General features: G+C 48.2%; 1 protein-coding gene and 1 long non-coding RNA gene across 2 annotated transcripts; both read right to left on the bottom strand.

The window, feature by feature from the left end:
* Positions 1–8296: 8296 nt before the first annotated feature.
* On the bottom strand, positions 8297–11284 carry LOC116974030. The gene is made up of 5 exons (XR_004412264.1): positions 11191–11284; positions 9524–9694; positions 9172–9332; positions 8719–8889; positions 8297–8570 (listed from the first exon to the last, which is right to left on the bottom strand). It is a non-coding gene; the product is annotated as an uncharacterized LOC116974030 (long non-coding RNA).
* On the bottom strand, positions 11243–18279 carry LOC116974673 (NACHT, LRR and PYD domains-containing protein 3-like). Its single transcript, XM_033023390.1, has 6 exons — positions 17837–18279; positions 16969–17055; positions 12161–12331; positions 11843–12013; positions 11545–11715; positions 11243–11360 (listed from the first exon to the last, which is right to left on the bottom strand). Exons 1-6 carry the CDS (start codon positions 18277–18279, stop codon positions 11243–11245), a joined length of 1161 nt encoding a protein of 386 aa, XP_032879281.1.
* Between the last annotated feature and the right edge of the window lie 5039 nt (positions 18280–23318).

Genomic DNA, 23318 nt, shown 5'->3' on the forward strand with positions numbered 1-23318 from the left:
CCTTACAAAAATTGAGCATGTAGAGGAAAAACATGTAAGGGGAATGAAATAAATAGTAGAGACATGACTAGTACACAAAGTAAAGACAGAATTCAATACAAAACACAGTATGAGGCAATTAATGCACAGATGAAAAGGGACGGGGACGTGGGGCTAAGGATAGGCAGAGGTGAAGAGATGGGTCTTGAGGCGGGACTGGAAGATGGTGAAGGACACGGAATTGCGGATCAGTTGGAGGAGGGAGTTCCAGAGCCTGGGAGCTGCCCTGGAGAAGGCTCTGTCCCCAAAACTGCGGAGGTTGGACTTGTGGATGGAGAGGAGACCGGCTGATGTGGATCTGAGGGACCGTGAGGGTTGGTAGGAGGAGAGGAGGTCAGTGAGATATGTGGGGGGGGGGGGGGGGGGGCAGATGGTGGAGAGCTTTGTAGGTGAGGACCAGGATTTTGTAGGTGATCCGGTGGGAGATGGGAAGCCAGTAAAGTATTTTGAGGACTGGAGTGATGTGATGCCAGGATTTGGTGTGGGTGATGAGTCGGGCGGCTGCGTTCTGCACCAGTTGGAGTCGGTTGATGTAGGTGGAGCTGATGCCAAGGAGAAGTGAGTTGCAATAGTCCAGTCGGGAGGAGATGAAGGCATGGATGAGTCTTTCAGCAGCAGGCGGTGTGAGAGAGGGTCTGAGTTTGGCGATGTTGCGGAGATGAAAGAAGGAGGTTTTAATGACATGGCGGATGTGAGGCTCAAGGGAGAGGGTGGAATCAAAGATCACGCCAAGCTTGCGGGCCTGGGGAGATGGGGAGACAGTGGTGCCGTCGATGGTGAGAGTGGGGTTATTGATTTTGCTGAGTGTGGCTTTGGAGCCTATGAGGAGGAATTCTGTCTTATCGCTGTTGAGTTTGAGGAAATTAGGTTGCATTCAGGTTTTTATAGCTGTCAAACAGGAGTTGATATGGGAGAGGGGGCAGGGGGGGGGGGTTGTGGGGGGATTTGGTGCCAAGGTAAATCTGGGTGTCATCAGCGTAACAGTGGAAGTCCAGATTGAAGTGGCGGAGTATCTGACCAAGCGGGAGAATGTAGATGATGAAGAGGAGGGGGCCGAGTACGGAGCCTTGGGGAACGCCTTGAGTGACTGCGGCTGTAGCAGAGGTGTGGTTGTGGAGAGAGATGAAGTGGGATCTGTTGGAAAGGTAGGAACGGAGCCAGCTGAGTGCAGAGCCTTCAATGCCGAGGTCTTTGAGTCTGGTGAGCAGGATGTTATGGTTCACTGTATCGAAGGCTGCGCTCAGGTCGAGGAGGATGAGGATGTTGAGGGAACCAGTGTCAGCAGAGGTGAGGAGGTCGTTGAGGACTTTGAGGAGAGCAGTTTCTGTGCTATGGAGGGGGCGAAAGCCAGATTGGAGGGGTTCAAGTAGGTTATACGCAAGGAGGTGGGAATGAAGTTGCGACGCAACGATACGCTCCAGGGTTTTTGAAAGAAAGGGGAGGTTTGAGATTGGGCGGTAGTTAATGAGAGAGGAGGGATCAAGACCAGGTTTCTTTAAGATTGGTGTAACGGCAGCAGTTTTGAAAGCGGAGGGGACAATTCCTTGGGACAATGAGGAGTTGATGAGATTAGTGAGGTAGGGGCAGAGAACGGGGAGGCAGGACTTCAACAGGGGAGTGGGGAGAGGGTCGAGGGAGCAGGTAGTGGGTTTGGAAGAGCTGATGAGTTTGGAGATTTCAATAGGGGTGACCAGGTCAAACTGTGAGAGGAAGCAGTGTGGAGGAGGGGTAAGGAGGTCAGTGGAGATGTTGAAAGGAGGGGCCTTGGTAGGTGGTGGAGTAGATGCTGGGGAGTCGGGTACAGGGGATAAAGATTGATAGATGGTGCTGATTTTATCAGCGAAAAAGTGGAGGAATGAGTTGCAAAGGTCCGGAGTAGAGGTAGGGAGAGTGTTGGCTCGAGGCTTGAGTAGGTTGCCCACTGTGGAGAAGAGGGTTCTGTGGTTTAGGCAGGGATCGGTGAATATGGAGGAGAGGTAGGCAGATTTTGCAGCAATGAGAGCATCTTTGTAGTCAGTGAGGTGGAGTTTGTAAGCTTCAAGGTGGACTGTGAGAGATGATTTATTTATAAGTCGTTCGAGTTGGCGACCAGTCTGTTTCAGTTTACGAAGTGCAGGTGTATACCAGGGTGAAGATGTGTTGAAAGTTACGGTTCTTGTTTTGAGGGGGGCCAGAGTGTTGAGGGAGGTAGACAAGGTGGAGTTGAGATGGTTTGTGAGATCATCAGGTGAGATGGGGGTTGAGTCCAGGGGGAGAGTGGTGGAGAGCAGGTCAGAGAGATGGTGGGAACAATGGATTTTAGATTACGGAAGGTGATTTCTCGGAGGAAGCGGGGGCGAGGTGTCGGAGAAGGGATGGTGAACCGTATAAGCTTATGATCAGAGAGGGGGAAGAGGCAAGGATGGAGGTCGAGTACCGGTTGATTTGTGGAGCAGACCAGGTCAAGGATGTGACCTTTGTCATGGGTGGGAAAGGTGACGTGCTGAGTGAGAGAGAAGTTGTCCAGTAAAAAGGCGAATTCAGATGCAAGCTTGCAGGTGGGGGAGTCCATGTGAATATTTAAGTCACCAAGTAGCAGCAGACGTGGGGAGAGGGATGAGGCAAGTGTGAGGAGTTCAGTGAAGTCAGATAGGAAGGAGGGGTTTGGTTTAGGTGGCCGGTAAATGAGGATGACTGTCATGGAGGAAAGGGCTTTGAAGGCGAGGAATTCAAATGATGCTACTGGGGGGAAGGTGAGTTCAGTGATACGGAAATTCTGGTTAAAAATAACAGCTAGGCCACCTCCATGGCGGGAGGGGCGGGGTTTGGAAATGTAATTAAATCCAGGTGGGGATGTTTGATTGAGGGAGAAGAAGACATTGGGTTGTTGCCAGGTCTCAGTGAGCAGAAGGAAGTCCAGAGTGTTGTCAAGGATTAGTTCATGGAGGGCAAGGGCTTTGTTGTTGAGCGACCTGGTGTTGAGGAGGGCAAAGTTGGCATTGTGAGAGGGTGGAGGGATGGGGGCAGGCTGGAGAGATCTGAGGTTGTCCCGGTTGACAGTGCGTGCGGTCAGCTGGGGTGGGGGGTGTGACGCGGTTGAGGGGGGGCAGAGCGTGGTAATGAGCAGACGGATGGAATGGAATGTCCGTGGTTGAAGCAAACACGCCTGCGCCGAGAGCCTCTGTGGATGTAACGGGGTCGACGCAGAAGTCCAAGCTGTTTAACGACCTGGATGCAGGATGGGATGTGGTTGTTGCAGAAACCAGCCATCTGCAGAGTTGAGTATTTGAGCATGATGGTGAGGGTGCAGAGAGGTGTCCAGCGGTGCAGGTGCAGGCGGAGAGAGTATCCAGCGGTGAGGGAGCAGAGAGGTTGTCCAGCAGAGCGGGTGCAGCGAGGTGTCGAGCAGTGAGGGAGCAAAGAGGTTGACCAGCAATGCAGATGCAGCGAGGTGTCCAGCAATTGAGGGAGCAAATAGGTTGTCCAGCAGAGCAGGTGTAGAGGTAGTCCAGTGATGAGGGTGCAGAGGTTGTCCAGCAGTGCAGGTGTAGAGAGTATCCAGCGGTGCAGGTGTAGAGAGGTTGTCGATTCGCGGTAAGGGACCGTTGTTAATTTGAAATTGTGTGTGGGACTGGGTCTGGGTCTGGGTTCGTGCCGGCCACCAGCCTCCTCCCGTCCCACTCACGTCGACGGCGGAGGTAAGCTGAAGCTGGTAGAGGGTGAGGGAGACGAGACTTCCACTGGTGACGCCGCCCTCGGCCACCAGCGGCCCCACCGTAGCACAGCACACACACCTTCAGCAGCAGCCCCGACAACTGCAGGAGGCAGCAGCAGCAACATGAGAGGCAGCACCGGGGCACCAGCCCGACTACCCCAACCCCACAGAATCACCCCTCACCCCCACAGCCCAACCTCCCCTCACCCCCAGAGAATCAATCCACACCCCCTTCACCGCCCGAACTCCCTTCACTCCCGCACACCAGATATTCACCCCTCAACCCCACAGAATCACCTCACCCCCCCGACATGTCCTCACCCCCAGAGAATCACCCTTCAGCCCTCATCCCCCACAACTCGACCTCCCCTCACCCCCTCAACCCGAGAATCACACTTCACCCCCTACCCCCCAGCCCCGACCTCCCCACTCCGCCTAACCACAACCTCATAGAACCACACCCAGTTGCCACTACTCCAGACGCAAATGCCCCACCCCCAGGTGTCTCTCCTCCAGATGCAGACGCACTTCCCCAGACGCAGATGCCCCTTCTGCAGACGGTCCTCCCGCAGACGACCTTCTCCCAGACGCAGACGCCCCAACCAATATGTTTCTCCTCCAGATGCAGACGTACTTCCCCGTCCCGCAGCACCCGTCCCCCAGATGCCCCGCCCTCACATGCCGCCGCTCACCAGCCGAGGACAGGACCACGAAGACAGCCACGAGGAGGAAGCGTCTGAGATGTGGCGGCTGACAGGACAGCAGTCTGGAGACGTAGGCGGTGGCGGGCTACTCCCGGTGTCTGTGCCCCTGGCATCAGGTGGCCAGTGCCGGCCACGGCTCAGCTGGACGGCTGCCCCCCAGACGGAGCAGCGGCCGCAGGCAGACAGACAGCGCAGTCAGATGTACAACCCCCCACCCCACAGCCGCAGCGCCCCCGCTCTGCACCCAACTGACCGTCACATCCAACATGGCCAGTGGCAGTAGGAACAGTGGCAATGCCACCTTTCTGTAACACAGGCAGCCCGTCACGGGCAGTGTCCACACACCACCCACAGCACCACCAACCCTCTGCCCACCTCCCACTCCCCCGGCCTGCCATTCCCAACCATTTATGCACAGGGCAGGTTTACAGGAATATATACACGCGTATATTTGAATCGTTTCCACCTCATCCCCTCCAGCAACTCCTTCCCTTCACCTGCCTCAAACTCCCCCTCTCTCCCTCACCATCGAGCCCCGCCAACCCTCCAAACACAAGCCCCTTCCCCAACTCCCCCGACTAACTACTTCCACTCACACCCCCTCCAACACCCTCTAGCTGCCTCTCTCCCCCCAAAACCCTCTCAACACCACCCCTTCTCCAACACCCTCCGCACCCGCTCCCATCCCGCTCCTCACCCCTCCAAACCCCACCGTCATTCCCCCGCAATTCTCTCCCCACTCCCCACCTCACTCCATCTTAACACCCTCCCCCCCTCCCCGACACGTTTAACCACCCTCTTCGCAGTTGCCTCCCATCCCCCCTTCCCCATGCTGGCCGCCTCCTCTCCCCCCAATTCCTCTCCCCGCGCCTCTCCCCTCCCTGGGAGCGGGCGTGGAGGTTGGGGTAAAAGGAAAGTGGAGGGAGGGGGAAAGGAGGGAGGGGAGAGGTGGGAAAAAGTGGTAGATGGGGAAGAGGAGAGGGAGGGGTGAACAGGAGGGACTGATGGGAGAGGGAGGGGGAGAGGGAGGGAGGGGTGAGAAGAGGATGGGTGGAGGGGGAGGGGCAGGGTGGAGAACAGAGGGGGGCAAGGGGGGAGGGGACATCGGTGGGGAGAGGAGCGGGGAGGGGAGAGCAGGAGGGTGGAGGGGGCAGAGAGGATGAGAAAGGAGAGGAGGGAATGAGGGGAGGAAGAGGGGAGGACAATGGATTGGAGGAGTGGGAGAGGTATAGTGCAGTAGAGGGGTGTATGTTGTGTATGGGGTGGGGGTGGACGTGTGTTATCGAGGTGGGGGTGTGTTATGGAGGGGAGTGAGGGTGGTGTATGTGTGTTATCGATTTGGGGCGTGTTATGGAGGAGAGTGAGGGGTGGGGATGTTGTTATGGAGTAGGGAGACAGGGTGGAGTTGACTTATGGATGGGAGTGAGGGGCGGGTGTGTTATGGAGGGGAGTGAGGGTGGGGGTGTTGATGAGGGATGAGGGGCGGGGGTGTGTTATGAGGGGAGTGAGGGGCGGGGGTGTGTTATGGAGGGGAGTGAGGGGCGGGGGTGTGTTATGGAGGGGGTGAGTGTGTATGGGGGAGTGAGGGTGGGGGTGTGTTATGGAGTGGGGAGTGAGGGGTGGGGGTTGGTATGGAGGGGAGGGGTGGGGGTGTGTTATGGGTGGGGATGAGTTGAGGGAGTGAGGGTGGTGTGTTATGAGTGGGGAGTGAGGGGCGGGGGTGTGTTATGGAGGGGAGGAGGGGCGGGGGGTGTTATGGAGGGGAGTGAGGTGGGGGGTGATGAGGGGATGATGTTAGGAGGGGATGAGGGGTGGGGGGTGTTATGAGTTGAGTGAGGGGTGTGGTGTGTTTGGAGGGGGTGAGGGGTGGGGGTGTGTTATGGAGGGGAGTGAGGGGTGGAGGTGTGTTATGGAGTGGGGAGTGAGGGGTGGGGCTGTTGTGGAAGGGAGGGATGTGTGGACATTGAGGGAATGATTAATATTGGAGGAGGTATATCGTCAATGACATGGGGCAGTGAGACAGGTAAGTCCGGGGCTAGTAGACCTGTACATCGTGGGGATCGGCACGGCAGTGGGGGAGAGGTTACAGTAATACTCGTGACCCGTGACCGGCTGGTCATGTATGATCAGTTCACTGGAGATCTTTGTGCAAGTGAGCCGCTGTGTGTTAGACACAGGGGACCATACGCTACCCCCACCATTCATCACCGCCGCGCTCTACTGTGGAGTTGATTATATTGCACTGTGCACATCTGCTGGATAAAGAGTGTGGAAAAGAACTGCAGATGCTGGTTTAAATCAAAGCTGGACACAAAATGCTGGAGTAACTCAGCGGGACAGACAGCATCTCTTAAGACAAGGAATGGGTGACGCTTTGGATTGAGACCTTCTTCAGACTCAATATATCACACAGGATAAAGCGAACACCTCGACCATACTCCCTATGGGCCCTCTCCCTATTGGCCCTCTCCCATGTGCCACTTCCCCCCGCCCTCTCGCCCATTGTCACCCTTGCCCCCCGCCCTCGCCCCATTGCCTCCGTCCCACCGCCCTCTCCGCCCCATTGCACTCGGTCCACCGCCTCTCCCCATTGCCCCTTCCCGCCCCCAGCCCCTCTCCCATTGCCCCTTCCCCCCGCCTCTATCCTCATTGCCCTCGATCCCCGGGTGCCCACTTCCCATTTCCACCTCCCCCCCCTCCCTTTCCCCCCGCCCTCTCCCTATTATATCAGAAGTGATTGTAGGACAAAAGTATGGAGGAGAGAAGGAACTGCCAAAGATCCAAAGCATACCAGCTCATCTGTGAAACGGTTGGTGGGGTGTTTATGGCCTGGGTAATGTTTTGGCTGATGAAAGTATTGACTCGCTTATCTTCAATGATGATACAACAGCTGATGGTAGTAACATAATGAATTCTGAAATGTATAGACACATCATATCTGCTCAAGTGCAAACACATGCCTGAAAACTCATTGGCCGGCGGTGCATTCTACAGCAAGACAATGATTCCAAACTTACTGCTAAAGCAAGAAATGAGTTTTTCAAAGCCAAGAAATGGTCAATTCTTTTTTTATTTTTTTATTTTATTTATTAGAAGTGAGTACAATGCATTGGTACAAAAACGATGTTAACATATTACATTCTCTGTACAACTTCCCTTTTTTTAAGAGAGAAGTGAGAAAGGAGAGAAGAAAAAGAGGTTGTGAAAAGTGAAGAATAGATTAGTGAGCGTGAGTGAAAAACCAATAAGGAAAAAGTGAAGGAAAAGGAATAAGTGATCTGAAACCAATTGAGCATGCCTTTTATACGCTGAAGAGAAAACTGAAGGGGACCAGCCCCCAAAACAAGCATTAGCTAAAGATGGCTACAAAACAGGCCTGGTGGAGCATTGCCAGAGAAGACACCCAGCAACTGGTGATGTCCATGAATCGTAGACTTCAAGCAGTTATTGCATGCAACGGATATGCAACAGAATACTAAACATGACTACTTTAATTTACATGACATTGCCGTATCCCAAATACCATGGTGCCCTGAAAGGGGGAGATTCTGTATAAACACTGCTTTAAGATATACATGGTGAAACAAAAATGTATAAGAATCGTCTTTATTAAAATCTGACAATATGCACTTTAACCACGTGTTTTTTTTCTATTAAAAATCTCAAATTGTGGAGTACAGAGGCAAAAAAATCAATGATGGGTCTTTGTCCCAAACATTATGGAGGGCACGGTAAACTAAACGTAGCTGTCTCAGAGCTGGTTCACTGATGTATGGTGCAATTGGAGTACCTTCTTTACTTCTATGCTATTTTGAAAGGAAGGTTTAAATTCTATCGTAATTTGAAGCATATCACAGATATTCATCAAAGTGTTAAATTGGAGATCCGCTGCAATATGGTCATGGTGCGTATGAATGAGATACAAAACGCACTTCTATACGTTCAGCTAAAGATCAGAAGAAACACCCATTGCATCCATTCCAGACTTCTGTTCATTGCTCGTTCAGCAAGATGGCCCAGATTGGTCTGAGGACAAGTTTGTTTCCAGGCTGACATCCTTCATTACGCGAGCTGCACTGAGAGTGCTGATGAAGTCCTCTCGGATCGAATCAGTGAGCCCAATGCGGCCAAGTCTACAACAGTGAGAGAGAGAGAGACAGAGATATATATATATATATTAGTGGAGAGGGAGAGAGTCTCAGCACCAGTTTTAAGTAACAATTCTGCAATAGTAAGAAACAGGGCAACACAGTCATGTGATGCCTCTCACATTCTACCTACCCTAGCTTCTCTATTTTGCATTCTGGATTCACCAGGGCTGCATTCAACGCTTTAATTCCAGAATCTCCCAATTTATTATCATTCAGGTACAACCCCGTCAGAGAGTCGTTTGTGGTGATGGCAGCTGCGAGATCCTCGGTACAGGACTGCGTGAGACCATTATTATTCAATCTATTGATCATAGGAGCAAATGTTCATCACTATTATAAAGAAAGACATGTTTATATATTGAACCTTTAATAATTGAACTTTTAATAATTCCCACGTTATATCATAATCGTAGATTCTTAGTCATATTGCATGGAAACAGATGCTTCGGGCAACCTGCCCATGCCGCCCATAATACACTTGTCCCACCATTCAGTGTTTGGGCCATGTCCCTCAAACCTTTCCTATCTAAATTAGGGCGTTAGAGATCGCCCAGATCTACAGTATACTTATTCAGCTGCTTACCGCAGTTCCTGGATGTTACATTCTGTGTCCTTCAGTGCTTCAGACAGCACTCGCACCCCTGCATCTCCCAGTTTATTATCACCCACTGACAGTTCGGTCAATGAACTAGAGCAGACGCCAGGTCATGAGCGCAAGATGCTGTGAGGTGATTACTACTTAGACTGGAGGAGACATAGAGGAAAGACAAAATTAAACACGTTTTAAAAAGAAAATAAAGTAGGTGATTGAGTTTGATACACGGAATTGTTGTCGAAGAGAAGAGTCACACAATATATACTCTACTGCCTTTAGACATTAAATATCTGAATGATTAAGGGTTTATTGCAATCTTCCACTATTCAATCTGACTCACCCCAACTCCTGGATGTTACAGTCCGAATCTCTGAGAGCCACAGACAACATTTTTACTCCCGAATCTCCCAGCGTATTCTCACCGAGATCCAGTTGCGTCAGCGAAATGTTTGCATTCAGAGTGGAGGCAATATCTCGTGCACTGGAGTCGGTAAGTTGGTTGTTGTTCAGACTAAAGCGACATATAAAATAAAGATTATGAAGGCAAGAATATCACTATGCGCGGCATCAATCAAGCTACAACCTGGAACATTATAATATGTGCATAAAGCTGGATTAACTCAACGGGACAGGCAGCATCTCTGGAGGGAAGAATGGGTGACGTTTTGGATCGAAACCCTTCTTCAGACTAGTCGGGGGGAAAGCAAAACGAGAGATATAGACGATGATGTTGAGATAATGAAAATGAATGCAAGATATGCAAAAAGGCAACTATGATAAAATAAACAGGCCATTGTTACCTGTTTGTTGGGTGAAAACGAAAAGCTGGTGCAACGTGGTTGGCGGGGCGGGAAGGGGTGGGAGGGTGGAGAGAGTGGGAATTCCTGGTTACAGAATATTCAGACAACTGCACTGTAGCTGCCCAGGCGAAATATGTGATACTGTTCTTCCAATTTGCGATTATCCTTACTCTGACAATGGAGGAGACAGAGGACAGAAATGTCTCTGTGGGAAAGGGAAGGATAATTAGAGTGTTCAGCAACCGGGAGATTAGATAGGTCTAGGCGGTCGAGCGAAGGTGTTCAGCGAAAGGATCACCAAATCTATGTTTGGTCTCGCCGATGTATAAGACTCCGGAACTTGAACAACGGGTGCAGTAGATGAGGTTGGAGGAGGTGCAATTGTACCTCTGCGTTACTTGAAAGGACAGCCGGAGTCCCTGTGTAGAATCGCGGGAAGATGTATAGGGACATGATTTGTATCTCCTGCGGTTGCAGGGGATGGTACTTATGGAGGGAGTTGTTTGGGTGGGAATGGAAGGGTTAACCAGCGAGCTGCGGATGGAATGGTCTCTGCGGAAAGCGGGAGGGGGTGGAAATGTGAAAATGTGACTGGTGTTGGGTTACCGTTGGAAGCGGCGAAAATGTCGGAGGATTATGTGTTGTATGCGACAGCTGATGGTGTGAAAGGCAAGGACCAGGAAAACTGTGTCACTGTTGCGACTAGGGGGAGAGGGAGCAAGGACGGAGCTGTGGGTTACCTAGCACACAGAAGTGAGGGCCTCATCCACGATGAGAGGGGGTAACCGCCTTTCCCAAAAGCATGAGGGCATCTCGGCATTCCCTCGCTCTCCATCCTTGGCCCACCCAACTCGCACCAGCTTCTCGTTTTTACCCTATAAACAAATAACAATGGCCTGCTTCCTTCATCATCGTTACTTTTTTGCCTACCTTTCATTCATTATTTTTGTCTCTCCACTCCTTCATCTATATCTTTCATTTCCCTTTCCCCTGATTAATCTGAAGAAGGGTCTCGACCAGAAACATCACACAATCCTTGTCTCCATGAATGCTGTCTGTCCCGCTGAGTTACTCCAGATTGTGTGTCCATCTTCGGTTTAAATCAGCATCTGCAGTTCCTTCCTACATATATTGGCTTGGTAAGACTTATACATAACTTATACATAAACGTTATTATAGTTATCAGAATCATCCGTAATCTACTTACCTCAATTTCTGTATTTTACAATCGGGATCCATGAGGGCTCTAGACAACACTTTTACTCCTGAGTCCCCCAAGTAGTTCTCACCCAATTCAGTTTAGTCAGCGAGGGGGTTGCACAGAGAGCGTCGGCGAGATCCTCGGCACAAGAGTCAGTGAGGCCGTTGTCTTCTACTCTAGTGTGATAAAATAAAAATAAATAATCGGATTATTAAATGAAAGACATGAATATTGGTAAAGTTCGTGCGAATTATTGACGTCTTATTATTACACAATAGAGGATAGGACTATGGAGACTTATTCAGCCTATAATTTCAGAGGAGCTTGTGAATTTCTAATATCATGCGGGCAGGCACATACCTCAGTTCCTGTATTTGACAGTCTGAGTCGCTCAGAGCCGTAGTCAGTCGTTTCATTCCCCGATCACCCAGCTTATTATGACCTAGGTCCAGTTCCTTCAGCGAACGGCTTCTACGAAGAACAGTAGCGAGTTTCTCGGCTGGAGAACATGTGAAACCGTTGTTCTTCAGACTGGGAATAAAATAAATAACAGCAGAAGAAACAAAGAGACAAATAGAAAGATTGCTAAATTTGGTTCAAACAGATGCCGAGTTACATAGCAATCAGGTACGTCATTGGATTTCTGAGAATGTCCTACCACAATTTCTGTATTGTACAATCCGTCTCTACCAGAGCGGCAGACACGAGCTCCACTCCAATATCTCCTAGTTCATTATCACCCAAGTCAACCTCCGTCAGTGAGCGATTTGTGCAGAGAGCGCAGGCGAGTTCCTCAGCACAAGCAGAAGTGAGATCATTCTTATTCAGGCTGATGGTGGAAACGTAAGCAGAAAAAAATCAGAATGGGATGTCGGGAAGGTTACACAATGGGTTATTGATTATGATAGTTGGCCGGTTAAAGGTTAGCGCTGGGCCATACTGTTTTATGATATCTCATTTACGATCGCGTACTTACCGTAGTTTTTGTAGTTTGCACTCGCGGCGCCCTAGAGCCGCAGACAATAGTTTTACTCCGCAATCCCCTAGTTTGTTATAACCCAGCTCCAGCTCCTTCAGCGGCGAGGTTGCAGTGGTAAGCGAGACCAGAACTTCAGCACAGCAATGTGTAAGATTATTATCTGCAAGTCTGAAGTGCAAAATAAACAAAGTGAGAGCGGAAAAATAAAGAGTGCCGAGTGCGGGACAGGAAAGAGAACAACGAAATTATTATGAACAAAGTATACATTATAAAAGAGAATCACTAAGAACTTTTGAGTCATATATAACAACGACAGCCCTTTCGACCCACCTACACCACATCGACCTCGTTTTCGCATCTACGATCGCTCTATCTGAAAGGGTTCACCCGAAACCCCCAGAAATTTTCGAACTCATGTTCCCAAGTCGCTATTATTTCTTGTAATATGACCTGCCTCACCTGGAAGCTTGATTCCTATACCTACCACACTCTATGAGTGAAAAATGGCTCACTCTTTCCTGTTACATTGTTGCCCTCTCATATTAACGCTATGCCCATCGTTTTTTCATTTCCCTTCCCGTCGGAAATAAAACTTTGTAGCTTCACCCTGTTTTGTTCGCCTCATGACATTATACACTTGCATAAGATCACCAGTGAACATCCAAGAAATAAAGACAGCCTGACGACCCTTTCCCTGTAGCTATGGACCTCGAATCCTGCCTACATCATCACGAATTTTCCCACATTCCAAAGACGTGCGGGTTTGCAGGGCAATTGACTTCTGTAAATTGTCCCCAGAGTGTAGGATGTAAATAATCTACCCGAAGATTTTTGATCGGGTCGGACTCGATGGCCGATGTCGCAGTAAATGGCGGGGCTTGAGGAAGTGAAGTAGATCAGAGCGATCTTGCAGCACAGCTTCATAGTTCCATGAAAGTTGCGTCAAAAGTTTCACAAGTAAAGCAGCAGCATTTTTGCAAGGAGGCTGACTGCAGGGTAAAGATTCAACTAGGATGCCATGAGGATGGGAAGCAGAGCAACAGGTCAGCAAATAGATGGGTTGACGCGGAAGTGGATTATAAGGCATGACATTATCTATGGAAGGACAGGCAGGAAGAGGTTCATGGTTATGTGGAGAATGAAGGACTGAAGTATGTTTACTTCAATGCAAGGCCTATTGTGCGTAGAGCTCATGAACCTCGTCACTGGACCAATGCCTGGAATGATGATATCGTGGCCAATGTATAAATTTGGTTGCAAGAGGGACGTGATTGGCAGTTGTGCATGCCTGGGATTCGATGTTTTAGATGGCTACAAAGGAGACGATGCTTTATAGTTCCGGTAGAATATAACGGCGGTCTGCAGTGATGGCCTACTGGAGGGTACATCTACTGAAGCATTCTGCGTTCATGTCAACAATAAGAAAGGAGCAATTACTTCAATGGTATTATATTACTTGCCACCCAACAGTTAGTGAGAGATGGGTGATCAGATAGGCTGACAGATTAAGGAAGGATGCTAGAACCATCGGTTTGACATAGTGGGTGAATTTAACTGCCCCAATATTGACTGGGGCATACACGGCTCAAGAGGATTAGGCGGGCAAAAATATGTAAGCCGTATCTAAATTTTCCTTAAACAGACTGAGGGTATTTCGACTTGGCGAGGGATCATACTGGATCTTGTATTGGGAAACGGGACTGTTATGTGTCTGATGTAAGAAACATAGAAACATAGTAACATAGAAAATAGGTGCAGAAATAGGCCTTTCGGCCCTTCGAGACAAGCACCGCAATTGAATATGATCATGGCTGATCATTCAAAATAAGTTCCCCTTACCGTCTTTCCCCCCATATCCCTTGATTCACTTCGCAATACGAGCTAAATCTAACTCTCTCTTGAAAACTCTCTCTTGCGGTGGAAGATGAATTATGGATATAGTGTTCACTACTCCCTAATTTACCTTGCATTTCTGCTGACTAGTCTGAAAGAGGGTCTCGACCCGAAACGTCACCCATTCCTTCTCTCCAGAGATGTTGCCTGTCCCGCTGAGTTTCTCCAGCATTTTGTGTCTACCTTTCCTGAGTTCAAATACAGTTTTGTATGGGGAGACATCGGGATGTTGGAGTATGTTACTTAATAGGGGCAAGGCAGTTTACCGCTCAAGGATAAAGGAGGGAATATATGTTTTGAGCCGGAGAACGTATATGAGCAAACTCGTCGAAGGTAGGCTCATGGAGAGCAGGGAGTAGAAAATACGAATATGTAAGGCCAGTTTCAAATCGAGCGGGCGTTAATGCTTAGGGTCTTCAAAAGCATTAAACTCCCCGGTGCCTAATAGTACCTATCTCAGGTTATTGAAGAAACAACACGGGACATTGTGGGGACATTAAGAACGATTCTTGGTTCTGTTCAGGCCACAAGTGAGGGCCCAGCCGACTGAATAATTATTATTGCGTTTCTATTGTTTAAGAAGGAAAGTAAAAAGGAATCCAGGGAACCATAGGACAATGAGTCCGAACTCAGGGCTAGTGAAACTGCAGGAGAGATTTCCTGGAGATAGGATTTACAATCATTTGGGAGCGAATTGGGTAATTAGGCATAGGTAGCTCAGGTTTGTAAGGGCATGCCGTGCGTCTACTTAATTAGAGCAAGGCAGATGTTTTATGTCACTGGGCTGGAGCTTAGGAGGGTAGACAATCAGAACTGAGGTTTTGAGGAGCTGATAAAGCAGGTTGATGAAAGTAGGCCAGTAGATGTTGTACATGTGGACTTCGGTAAGGATTTTGATGAACTGTCTACGATACCACCTACTTTGGTGTCATCTGCAAACATTCTAATAATGTTTTGTCATTCTTATTCAAATCGATGATATAAAATACAATGGGTGCAGCACTTTCCCCCTATACACATGCGTCCTCAGAGACATCCAGTCCAAAAAGTAGACTTACACCACTACCCTCTGGTTTCTTCCATGGTCAATTCTCTATTCCATTATCTAGCTCTCCTTGCATACCAGCTGACCCAATCGTCCCGAGCAGCATACCATGCGGAATCTAATCATAGGTCTAGCTGAAGTCCACCTGAACAAAATCCACAGCTTTGCAGTCATCAGTCCTTTTGGTTATGTTTTTAAAACGCTCAATCAAATCCGGAAGATACGATCGTCCATGTTGAACACAACGCTGAATCACCCTATCAGCCTAATTCTGTCCAAATACATTGACATGCCTTAGAGATCCTTCGGAACGATCTTCAGTAATTTATTTACCACTGATGTAGAGATGACTGGTCTATAGTTCCAGGCATTTTCTCACAATTCTTATTAAGTAAATGCACAACACAAGTCAAACTCCAGTCGCCCCGCACCCCACCCGAGCCTAACCATGACACATGATTCTCAGCAAGGGTTCAAGTCTTGTAAGATTGAAGGAGGAATAAAACAAGCGAAAATGAGCGAAGGATAAAAAGAAGAAAGAGTGAATTAACAGAGAAATAAGAGTGAGCGTGGGGGTAAATAGAGAAGTGAGAGACAAAAGAAAGGTAGGCGGTGTTCCTAGTGAACAATAGAGTAAGGACATGCTCGGATAGCAATTGAGAGATGGATTAGAGAAAGCGTCATGTTCAAGTTCAAGTGTGTTTATTGTCATGTGTCCCTGTATAGGACAATGAAATTCTTGCTTTGCTTAAGCACGAATTTCATTGACCTATACAGGGACTTGTCGAGAGGAATAGAGCCAGAGGCACAATTAAACTATAACAAGACAGAGCAGGAGAAACAGCACGAGATGGTTGGGAAGGTGAGAATGGAGAAAAGAGAAGATACATTGTGACGCGTGGGGGCAATACAGTAAAATGAAACAGGTTGGTGGTGGGAAATGAGAGAGACAGAAGAAACGGAAATAATGGTGAGAATGCAACAGTGAAAATGGAAATGGCGCCGGGGGGGGGGGGGGGGGGGGGGGGATACAGAATAGACCAAGAGAAATAAGCTCGAAGTTTAAGAGAAAGAAACGGTAGTGAGAATAATAAACAGAGCTGAGCAGAAAAGGTAACAAGGCAGGTAATTAGTGTGGAAGTCGGAGGGGAGAGAATGAAGAGGAACGGAGAGAAGGAGACGTGAGCAACGGATAAATGGCAGGGAATTATTCGTGGGAATGAGAAGAGAGATGAAATAAAAATGATAAATGGGAAGGAGAAGAAGGAGGCATATGAGAGGAGCAAGAGAAGTCGGAGAAAGATTGGATTCAATTAAAAACGAATGTGATTACAATCAAAACTAGGAAATCTCTGAAAGAGAAAAATAAAGGGAATGCGCATAGAGATAAAAATAAGAAGCATGAATGGAGATCATAAATAGAAATGAGAAAAAGGGAAAGACACAGCGAGTAGAGAATACGAACAGGAGAGAAAAGACATAGAGATGGAAGCTAGAGAGAAAAGACGAAAGAATGAAAAACGAGGAGCAAAAGAAAAAAATAAAGAGATAAAGGGAAGACTGGGGATGAAATACGGGATATATGGGTAAAATAATGAACAGTAGAGGAGACAAAACGAGAAAGAATAATAGTACAGCAGAGGGAAAGAAAGACCTAAAAGATATCTGTAAACAGAATGGATAAAGGAACATTTAAAGGAAATGGTAAATTAAATGTAGTATGAAAAGCAGGATAAAATAAAATTAAAATAAGACAATATTGTGGCAGAGTGGAAGCACATTGATTTACATCGGCTCGCACATTAATACATTTAGCTACTGAAATATCCACTCACGCAACACACACGGTCTCACAACCAGTTCTTACCCGACAGTTTGTGTTTTTGACTTGGAGTCAGTCAGTATCTTCGACAGTATTTTTATTCCAGAATCTCCCAGGTTATTTCCTTCTAACCTGAACGCATATAGACAAATGTTGTGAAATAATTATGAAGGACTAATAGATCGGGTGATTGCACAGATTAATAGATTAAAGATTAATAGAACATGACGTCTGTCGTTAACATAACAAATGTGGCTGTACATTCAGTTCAATTAAAATTATACTTATGAAGAAAGTTTTAAATGCTTTTATCGAATACGTTTAATTGCATCTCCGTCGTACAGGATTCACTGGCCATCTCAAATATACTCCGTAGTGGTGGCAGTCATGATCGCAGATGACCATGTAATATATATTAGAAGTATTAGCGATAAAATTACAGTTTAAACCACTCAGTGAATGCAAGGTCTTGTTCGTGAATTTGCGTTAGGAATAAGTCTGTCCCTAACCCCGAAATATATAGTTTGAAGCTAAATTGCAGGTAAACCGGTACCATAGAGTAATTTCGATCGATATGTTAGTATTGGGTCTCAATTGCCATTAAATGCGTTATTCATAGAAAGCAAGGGAACATAGTGAATAGCACGTGCTGTGTGTAACTGTGACTCCATTTGCCTTAATTAGTATGTGTTTATTTGTGAATGCTTCCTTTTCGTGAGAAATAAAACGCCTTCCCCATTAAGAATTGTAGAAACCACTAACTAGAATCAGTACACGGAGAATACTGCCAAATTCGGTACCCTAGTTTATTTGTAGTGCAGTGTTTCACAGGCAAAATAATAAAGAAACAGTGATATTATGAAAGTATTGCTGTAGATTTCGATAATAATGAAATAAAGAAATAAAAATTCACCTCAAGACTTGGCACTTGTGTAGTACCGCCTCAAGACGCAGCATCCCTTCGTATTGAATGCAGCAATTGCGAAGATCAAGCTCGTTTATTGTGCGACAGAGTCCAATGGCGTGCGAAAGCACTGCACAGTCAATTGGTGTGGGTGATAATGCCTTCTTTGCATCCGCATCTCCAAATGTAAGTCTTGGTACTGATCCCAATGTGACTTGTGCAACTGCAGGATTCTGAGACTCAAACAGATAGTGCAATGTGTTTAACAGATTCATTTTGCCCCTTTCACTCCATGAGCTTCCAATCTGATTATCCACGTTCTCCTTCACCCAATCAATCACTTGGTGGATGCTTTCCTCAGGAAATTGACCCACAAACTCCATCAGCGGTTTAGATGAATCCTGGGGAGGAGAGGCCAGCAACGAAACGGAGAAATACCTCAAATCGCCCATCTTTCGCGCTGTGGGCTTCAGTGAGGCGTTTCTTGATATCCCCTGGATATGGACATAGGAATAGTGCGAGTGCGGCTACAAACTCCTGGATCGTGAGGTGCGGGAAGGTGTACACCATCCGAGAGCCAGTGGTAACTGTCTCCGGAAGTTCCACCAAGAACCCGGACAAAACCTGGGAAGGCTGTAGATTGTGCTTCATCAAAGCTTCATTTTGAAACACAATTTTCTTCTCAGACACTCCGATGAAGGCCATCTGACCAACTCTCAATAACACGTCACAAACATTCTTAGTCACTGAGCTGTGTTTTTTCAAGATGTTGTAAACATAGTAGGAATACAGTTGGGTAATTGTCTTGGGTATTAGCTTCAGGTCTCTGCCTTTATGCATGAAGAAAGGGCCCAGTGTAAGTCCCAAGATAATAATAATAATCTTTATTGTCATTGTACAAGACAACGAAATTCTGTTGGAGCAGTCCTCCAGCTGCACAGGAATATAAGTATAAAAATACAATTAAAAAAAAAAAAGAACTATTAAAAAATTTAACTATAACCATAAACATACAGGAGTATTGGCGGGTGTGTGAGAGAGAGGGGGGGGATCAATGTGGGAGGGGGATAGAGTTCAGTAGTGTCACAGCTCTATGGTAGAAGCTGTTTTTCAGTCTTGTCGTGCGGGCGCTCAGTATCCTGTATCGTCTTCCTGAGGGCAGAAGGGTGAAGAGACAGTGTCCAGGGTGTGTGCTGTCTCTAAGGATGCCCTTGACCCTCCGGATGCAGCGGGTCCGGTAGATGTCCTCCAGACTGGGGAGCTGGGTGCCAGTGATCCTCTCAGCAGTCTTGATGACGCGTTGGAGAACTTTCCTGTTCTCTGCGGTACAGCCAGAGTACCATACTGTGATGCAGTATGTAAGAACTGACTCAATGGCTGACCTGTAGAAGCTCACCAGCAGCTGTTGTGGGAGACGTGCCCTCTTCAAGCACCTCAGGAAGTGAAGCCTTTGAAGTCCTTTCTTGGCCGTCACCGTGGTGTTGACGGTCCAGGTCAGGTCGTGGCTGATGTTGACCCCGAGGTACCTGATGTTCTGCACAGCCTCCACTGTCTCGCCGTTAATGGTGATGGGCTGATGGACGAAGGTCTTCGGTCTCCTCCTGAAGTCCAGGATCATCTCCTTTGTTTTTTTTGCGTTGAGGATCAGGTTGTTCTCACGGCTCCAGCTCACCAGGTTCTCTACCTCTGTCCTGTAGGCGGCCTCGTTGTTACTCGTGATCCTGCCTACCACGATGGTGTCATCTGCAAACTTAAATATGGTGTTGGCCTCGTGGGTGGGTTTGCAGTCGAGAGTGTAGAGGGAGAAGAGGAAGGGGCTCAACACACAGCCCTGTGGTGCACCGATGTTCAAGGTGATGCTGGAGGAGACCTGCCTCCCCATGCGCACAGTCTGTGTCGGCCGGTGAGAAAGTCCAGGACCCAGCTGCTCAGGTGTGTGTTGAGGCCCAGGTGGTCCAGCTTAGTGACTAGTTTATGGGGGTGGATGGTGTTAAAGGCGGAGCTATAATCTATGAACTAGCATCCGCACATAACTGTCCCGCTGGTCAAGGTGTGTCAGGGTGGAGTGGAGGGCCAGTGACACTGCGTCCTCCGTCGACCTGTTTGCCCTATAGGCAAATTGGTGGTGGTCTAAGGAGGGGGGGATGCTGTTCTTCAAGTGTCCCCAATACCAGACGTTCGAAGCACTTCATCACCACCCGGTGTCAGCGCCACTGGCCGATAGTCATTGAGGGACCTGATGGCTGATTGTTTTGGCACAGGGATGATTGTGGCTGTCTTGAGGCATGTGGGGACGGAGGCCTGCAGCAGGGATGTGTTAAACAGGTCCGTGAGCACCGCAGTCAGCTCCCCTGCGCAGTGCTTCAGAACCCGCCCTGGTACTCCGTCAGGTCGGGTGGCCTTGTTGGGGTTGATGTGCTGCAGGGTCCGTCTCACGTCGTGGGGGCTCAGAGTCAGCACCGGTGGTGAGGGTCCCTGCTGTGCCCGTGTGTTGTCACTGCTGTCGGTGCAATCAAACCTGGCAAAGAAACAGTTCAGGTCGTCAGGGAGGGATGAGCTTTGTGCGTGTGTGGAGCTGTTGTAGCCGGTGATGGTTCTGATGCCCTGCCACACGCGTCGAGAGTCTGAGCTGTTTAAAATGCTCCTCGATACGCTTCGTGTAGCGGTGCTTTGCTTCCCTGATGCCCTTCCTCAGACTGGACCTTGCTGTTCTGTAGGCCTCTGCATCACCTGAGTGGAAAGCTGCATCCCGGGCCTTCAGCAGACCAGTTACAGTGCCATTCATCCATGGCTTATGGTTGGGGAGTGTCAGTATTGTCCTCTGTGTGGTGACACTGTTCATACGAAGGTGTATGTAATCCAATACTGATGAGGTGTAGGTGTTGAGGTCTGTGTGGTTGTTGTGAGTGGCAGCCTGTTTAAAGATGTCCCAATCAGTGTACTCAAAGCAGTTCTGTAGCCTGTCCATGGCTCCTTCTGGCCAGACCATGATGGTGCGAACTGTTGGCTTTGTCCTTGCAATGAGGGGTCTGTATGCAGGGTGTTAAGTACAGACTGATGTGATCGGATCGGCCAAGATGGGGCAGGGGGACGCTTTGTAGCTCTTGGCGATGTTGCAGTAGACCTGGTCCAAGATATTATTTCCTCTGGTCGGAAAATCAATAAACTGGTGAAATGTTGGCATTACAGTCTTCAGCTTGGCGTGATTGAAGTCTCCTGCTATTAAAAACACGCCGTCTGGGTGGTTGTTTTTCAGCTGGTGGATAGCATCATGCAGACTAGCCAGTGCTAATTTAGCGTTAGCTTGCGGTGGTATGTAAACAGCAGTGAGGAACACCACTGTAAACTCCCTTGGCAGATAAAACGGTCTACATTTCACTGTAATAAACTCTAAGTCCGGGGAGCAAAAAGTCTCAACAATGTCAGTGGTGGTGCACCATGAGTTACACACATATATGCACACACCACCGCCTTTATCCTTACCGGAGTCAGCTGTTCGGTCTGCTCGATAAACAGTCCGACCTGCTAGCTCAATAGCAGCGTCAGGGATGTTCGGATTCAGCCAGGTTTCGGTAAAGAAGAAAGCACAGCTACTTATCCTGTTTGAGTGAAGCCTCAGTCTGAGTTTGTCGATCTTATTGACAATGGACTGGGCGTTCGCTATAAACAGGCTGGGCAAAGCTGGTCGGTCCGGTGAGCTCCTCAGCCTAACGTGGATGCCGGCCCGCTTTTGCTTCCTCCCCCGTCTTTCCCGTCTCCGTCCCCGTCTGTCCCGCTTGCTGCCGCACTTGCTGCTTCGGCTCGTTGTCCAGGCAGGCACCGTTGTGCGGAGAAGCTCCTCCACTATAGCAGGTGGAGGGGGTGGAATGTAGGTTGTACTCCGAATGTTCAAGATGCGCATTCGGTTATAAGTTATGTTCGCTATGTTCGTTCCCACTTGAAGGGAAAGGCTCACAGTGCAGCAAGTAAACATTAAAAAAAACACGAAAAACACTAAAAACCGGCAACTAGAGGGAGAGCTCCGGGCCGCTGCGACTGTGCGCGCCGCCATCTTTACTGCAGCAGTATGAGGGGTTGTAGCTCATGGTGTATAGGATCTCGTTCTCCTTCACGTGTTTGAAAACAGCTTCTGCCACCGCCCGATCTCTAAAAAAACGGTTGAAATATTCCTTCCTTTGCTCACCTACAAATCCCAGGATTTCAACCCAAACATTAATGTCCGCTTGTTCTAGTAAATTTAGTGAGGCCGGGCGTGTGGTCAACAGCACTGAACATCCTGGGAGCAACTTGCGCTGGATTAAGCTATACACTATATCAGAGACTTCACACGGCCACTCGGGATCGAAGCACGTGTGTTTGGGCTCTGTCACTGCCCCTCTGTCAGCGAAATCAATAAACCATTGAATTCATCAAAACCATCAAAGATAAACAACAAAGTTGGATTCTTCCAAAGCTCTTCCAGAAGTGTCGCCAGGTAAGGATAGGAATTTAATATCAAATCTTTCAACGTCACTTTGCTCCTTATGCTATTCAGGTCGCGGAATTTAAAACTAAAAACAAATTGGAAGTATGGGTAGATGGTTCCTGTCGCCCAATCATGAATTATCTTCTGCACTAATGTTGTTTTACCAATGCCTGGGACTCCACAGGCAACCGCTGAACACCCCGTATTAAGTACCACAGCATCGCTAGTTGACCTCTCCATCAAACGCATTTCCCCAGTAAAACTGCTCCGAAATAATGATCAATTCGTATCTTTTCCAATTCTCTCTGGAGATGCTGTTCTCGACATTCTTCGTGTTCTTTCCCGCGTGACAAGAGTTCGTGTTCCACGAGCTTCCACTGACGTAATGGAGAAATAGTTGTCAGTTCAGTATATCGGTCACCCAGCTGCGAAATCTCAATCTTCTCCGACGTCAGGATTGTTTTCAATTCAAGCATCTCACTTAGTACCCGGAGGTTTTCTTTGTGTTTCATCTGAACATCTTTGATGAGACAAAACAGAGATTTACCACATCGATGGCTTGTAAATTACAATGCTATTTTAAGGCTGTGGCGGGACCAATGGCAGATAATATTACTCCTAGTCATTGGTACTCAACTGGTCGTAATTGTAATATTGCTTTTAAGCAAGGATTTGAGGATAAGAGCAGGAAGGTGCTGCTGCAGGTTGTACAGGGTCTTGGTGAGACCACACCTGGAGTATTACGTACAGTTTTGGTCTCCAAATCTGAGGAAGGACATTATTGCCATAGAGAGAGTGCAGAGAAGGTTCACCAGACTGATTCCTGGGATGCCAGGACTTTCTTATGAAGAAAGACTGGATAGACTCGGATTGTACTCGCTAGAATTTAGAGATTGAGGGGGGCTCTTATAGAAACTTACAAAATTCTCAAGGGATTGGACAGGCTAGATGCAGGAAGATTGTTCCCGATGTTGGGGAAGTCCAGGACAAGGGGTCACAGCTTAAGGATAGAGGGGAAATCCTTTA

Source organism: Amblyraja radiata, chromosome 6, assembly GCF_010909765.2.
Source record: "Amblyraja radiata isolate CabotCenter1 chromosome 6, sAmbRad1.1.pri, whole genome shotgun sequence".
NCBI classification, from domain to species: Eukaryota; Metazoa; Chordata; class Chondrichthyes; order Rajiformes; family Rajidae; genus Amblyraja; species Amblyraja radiata.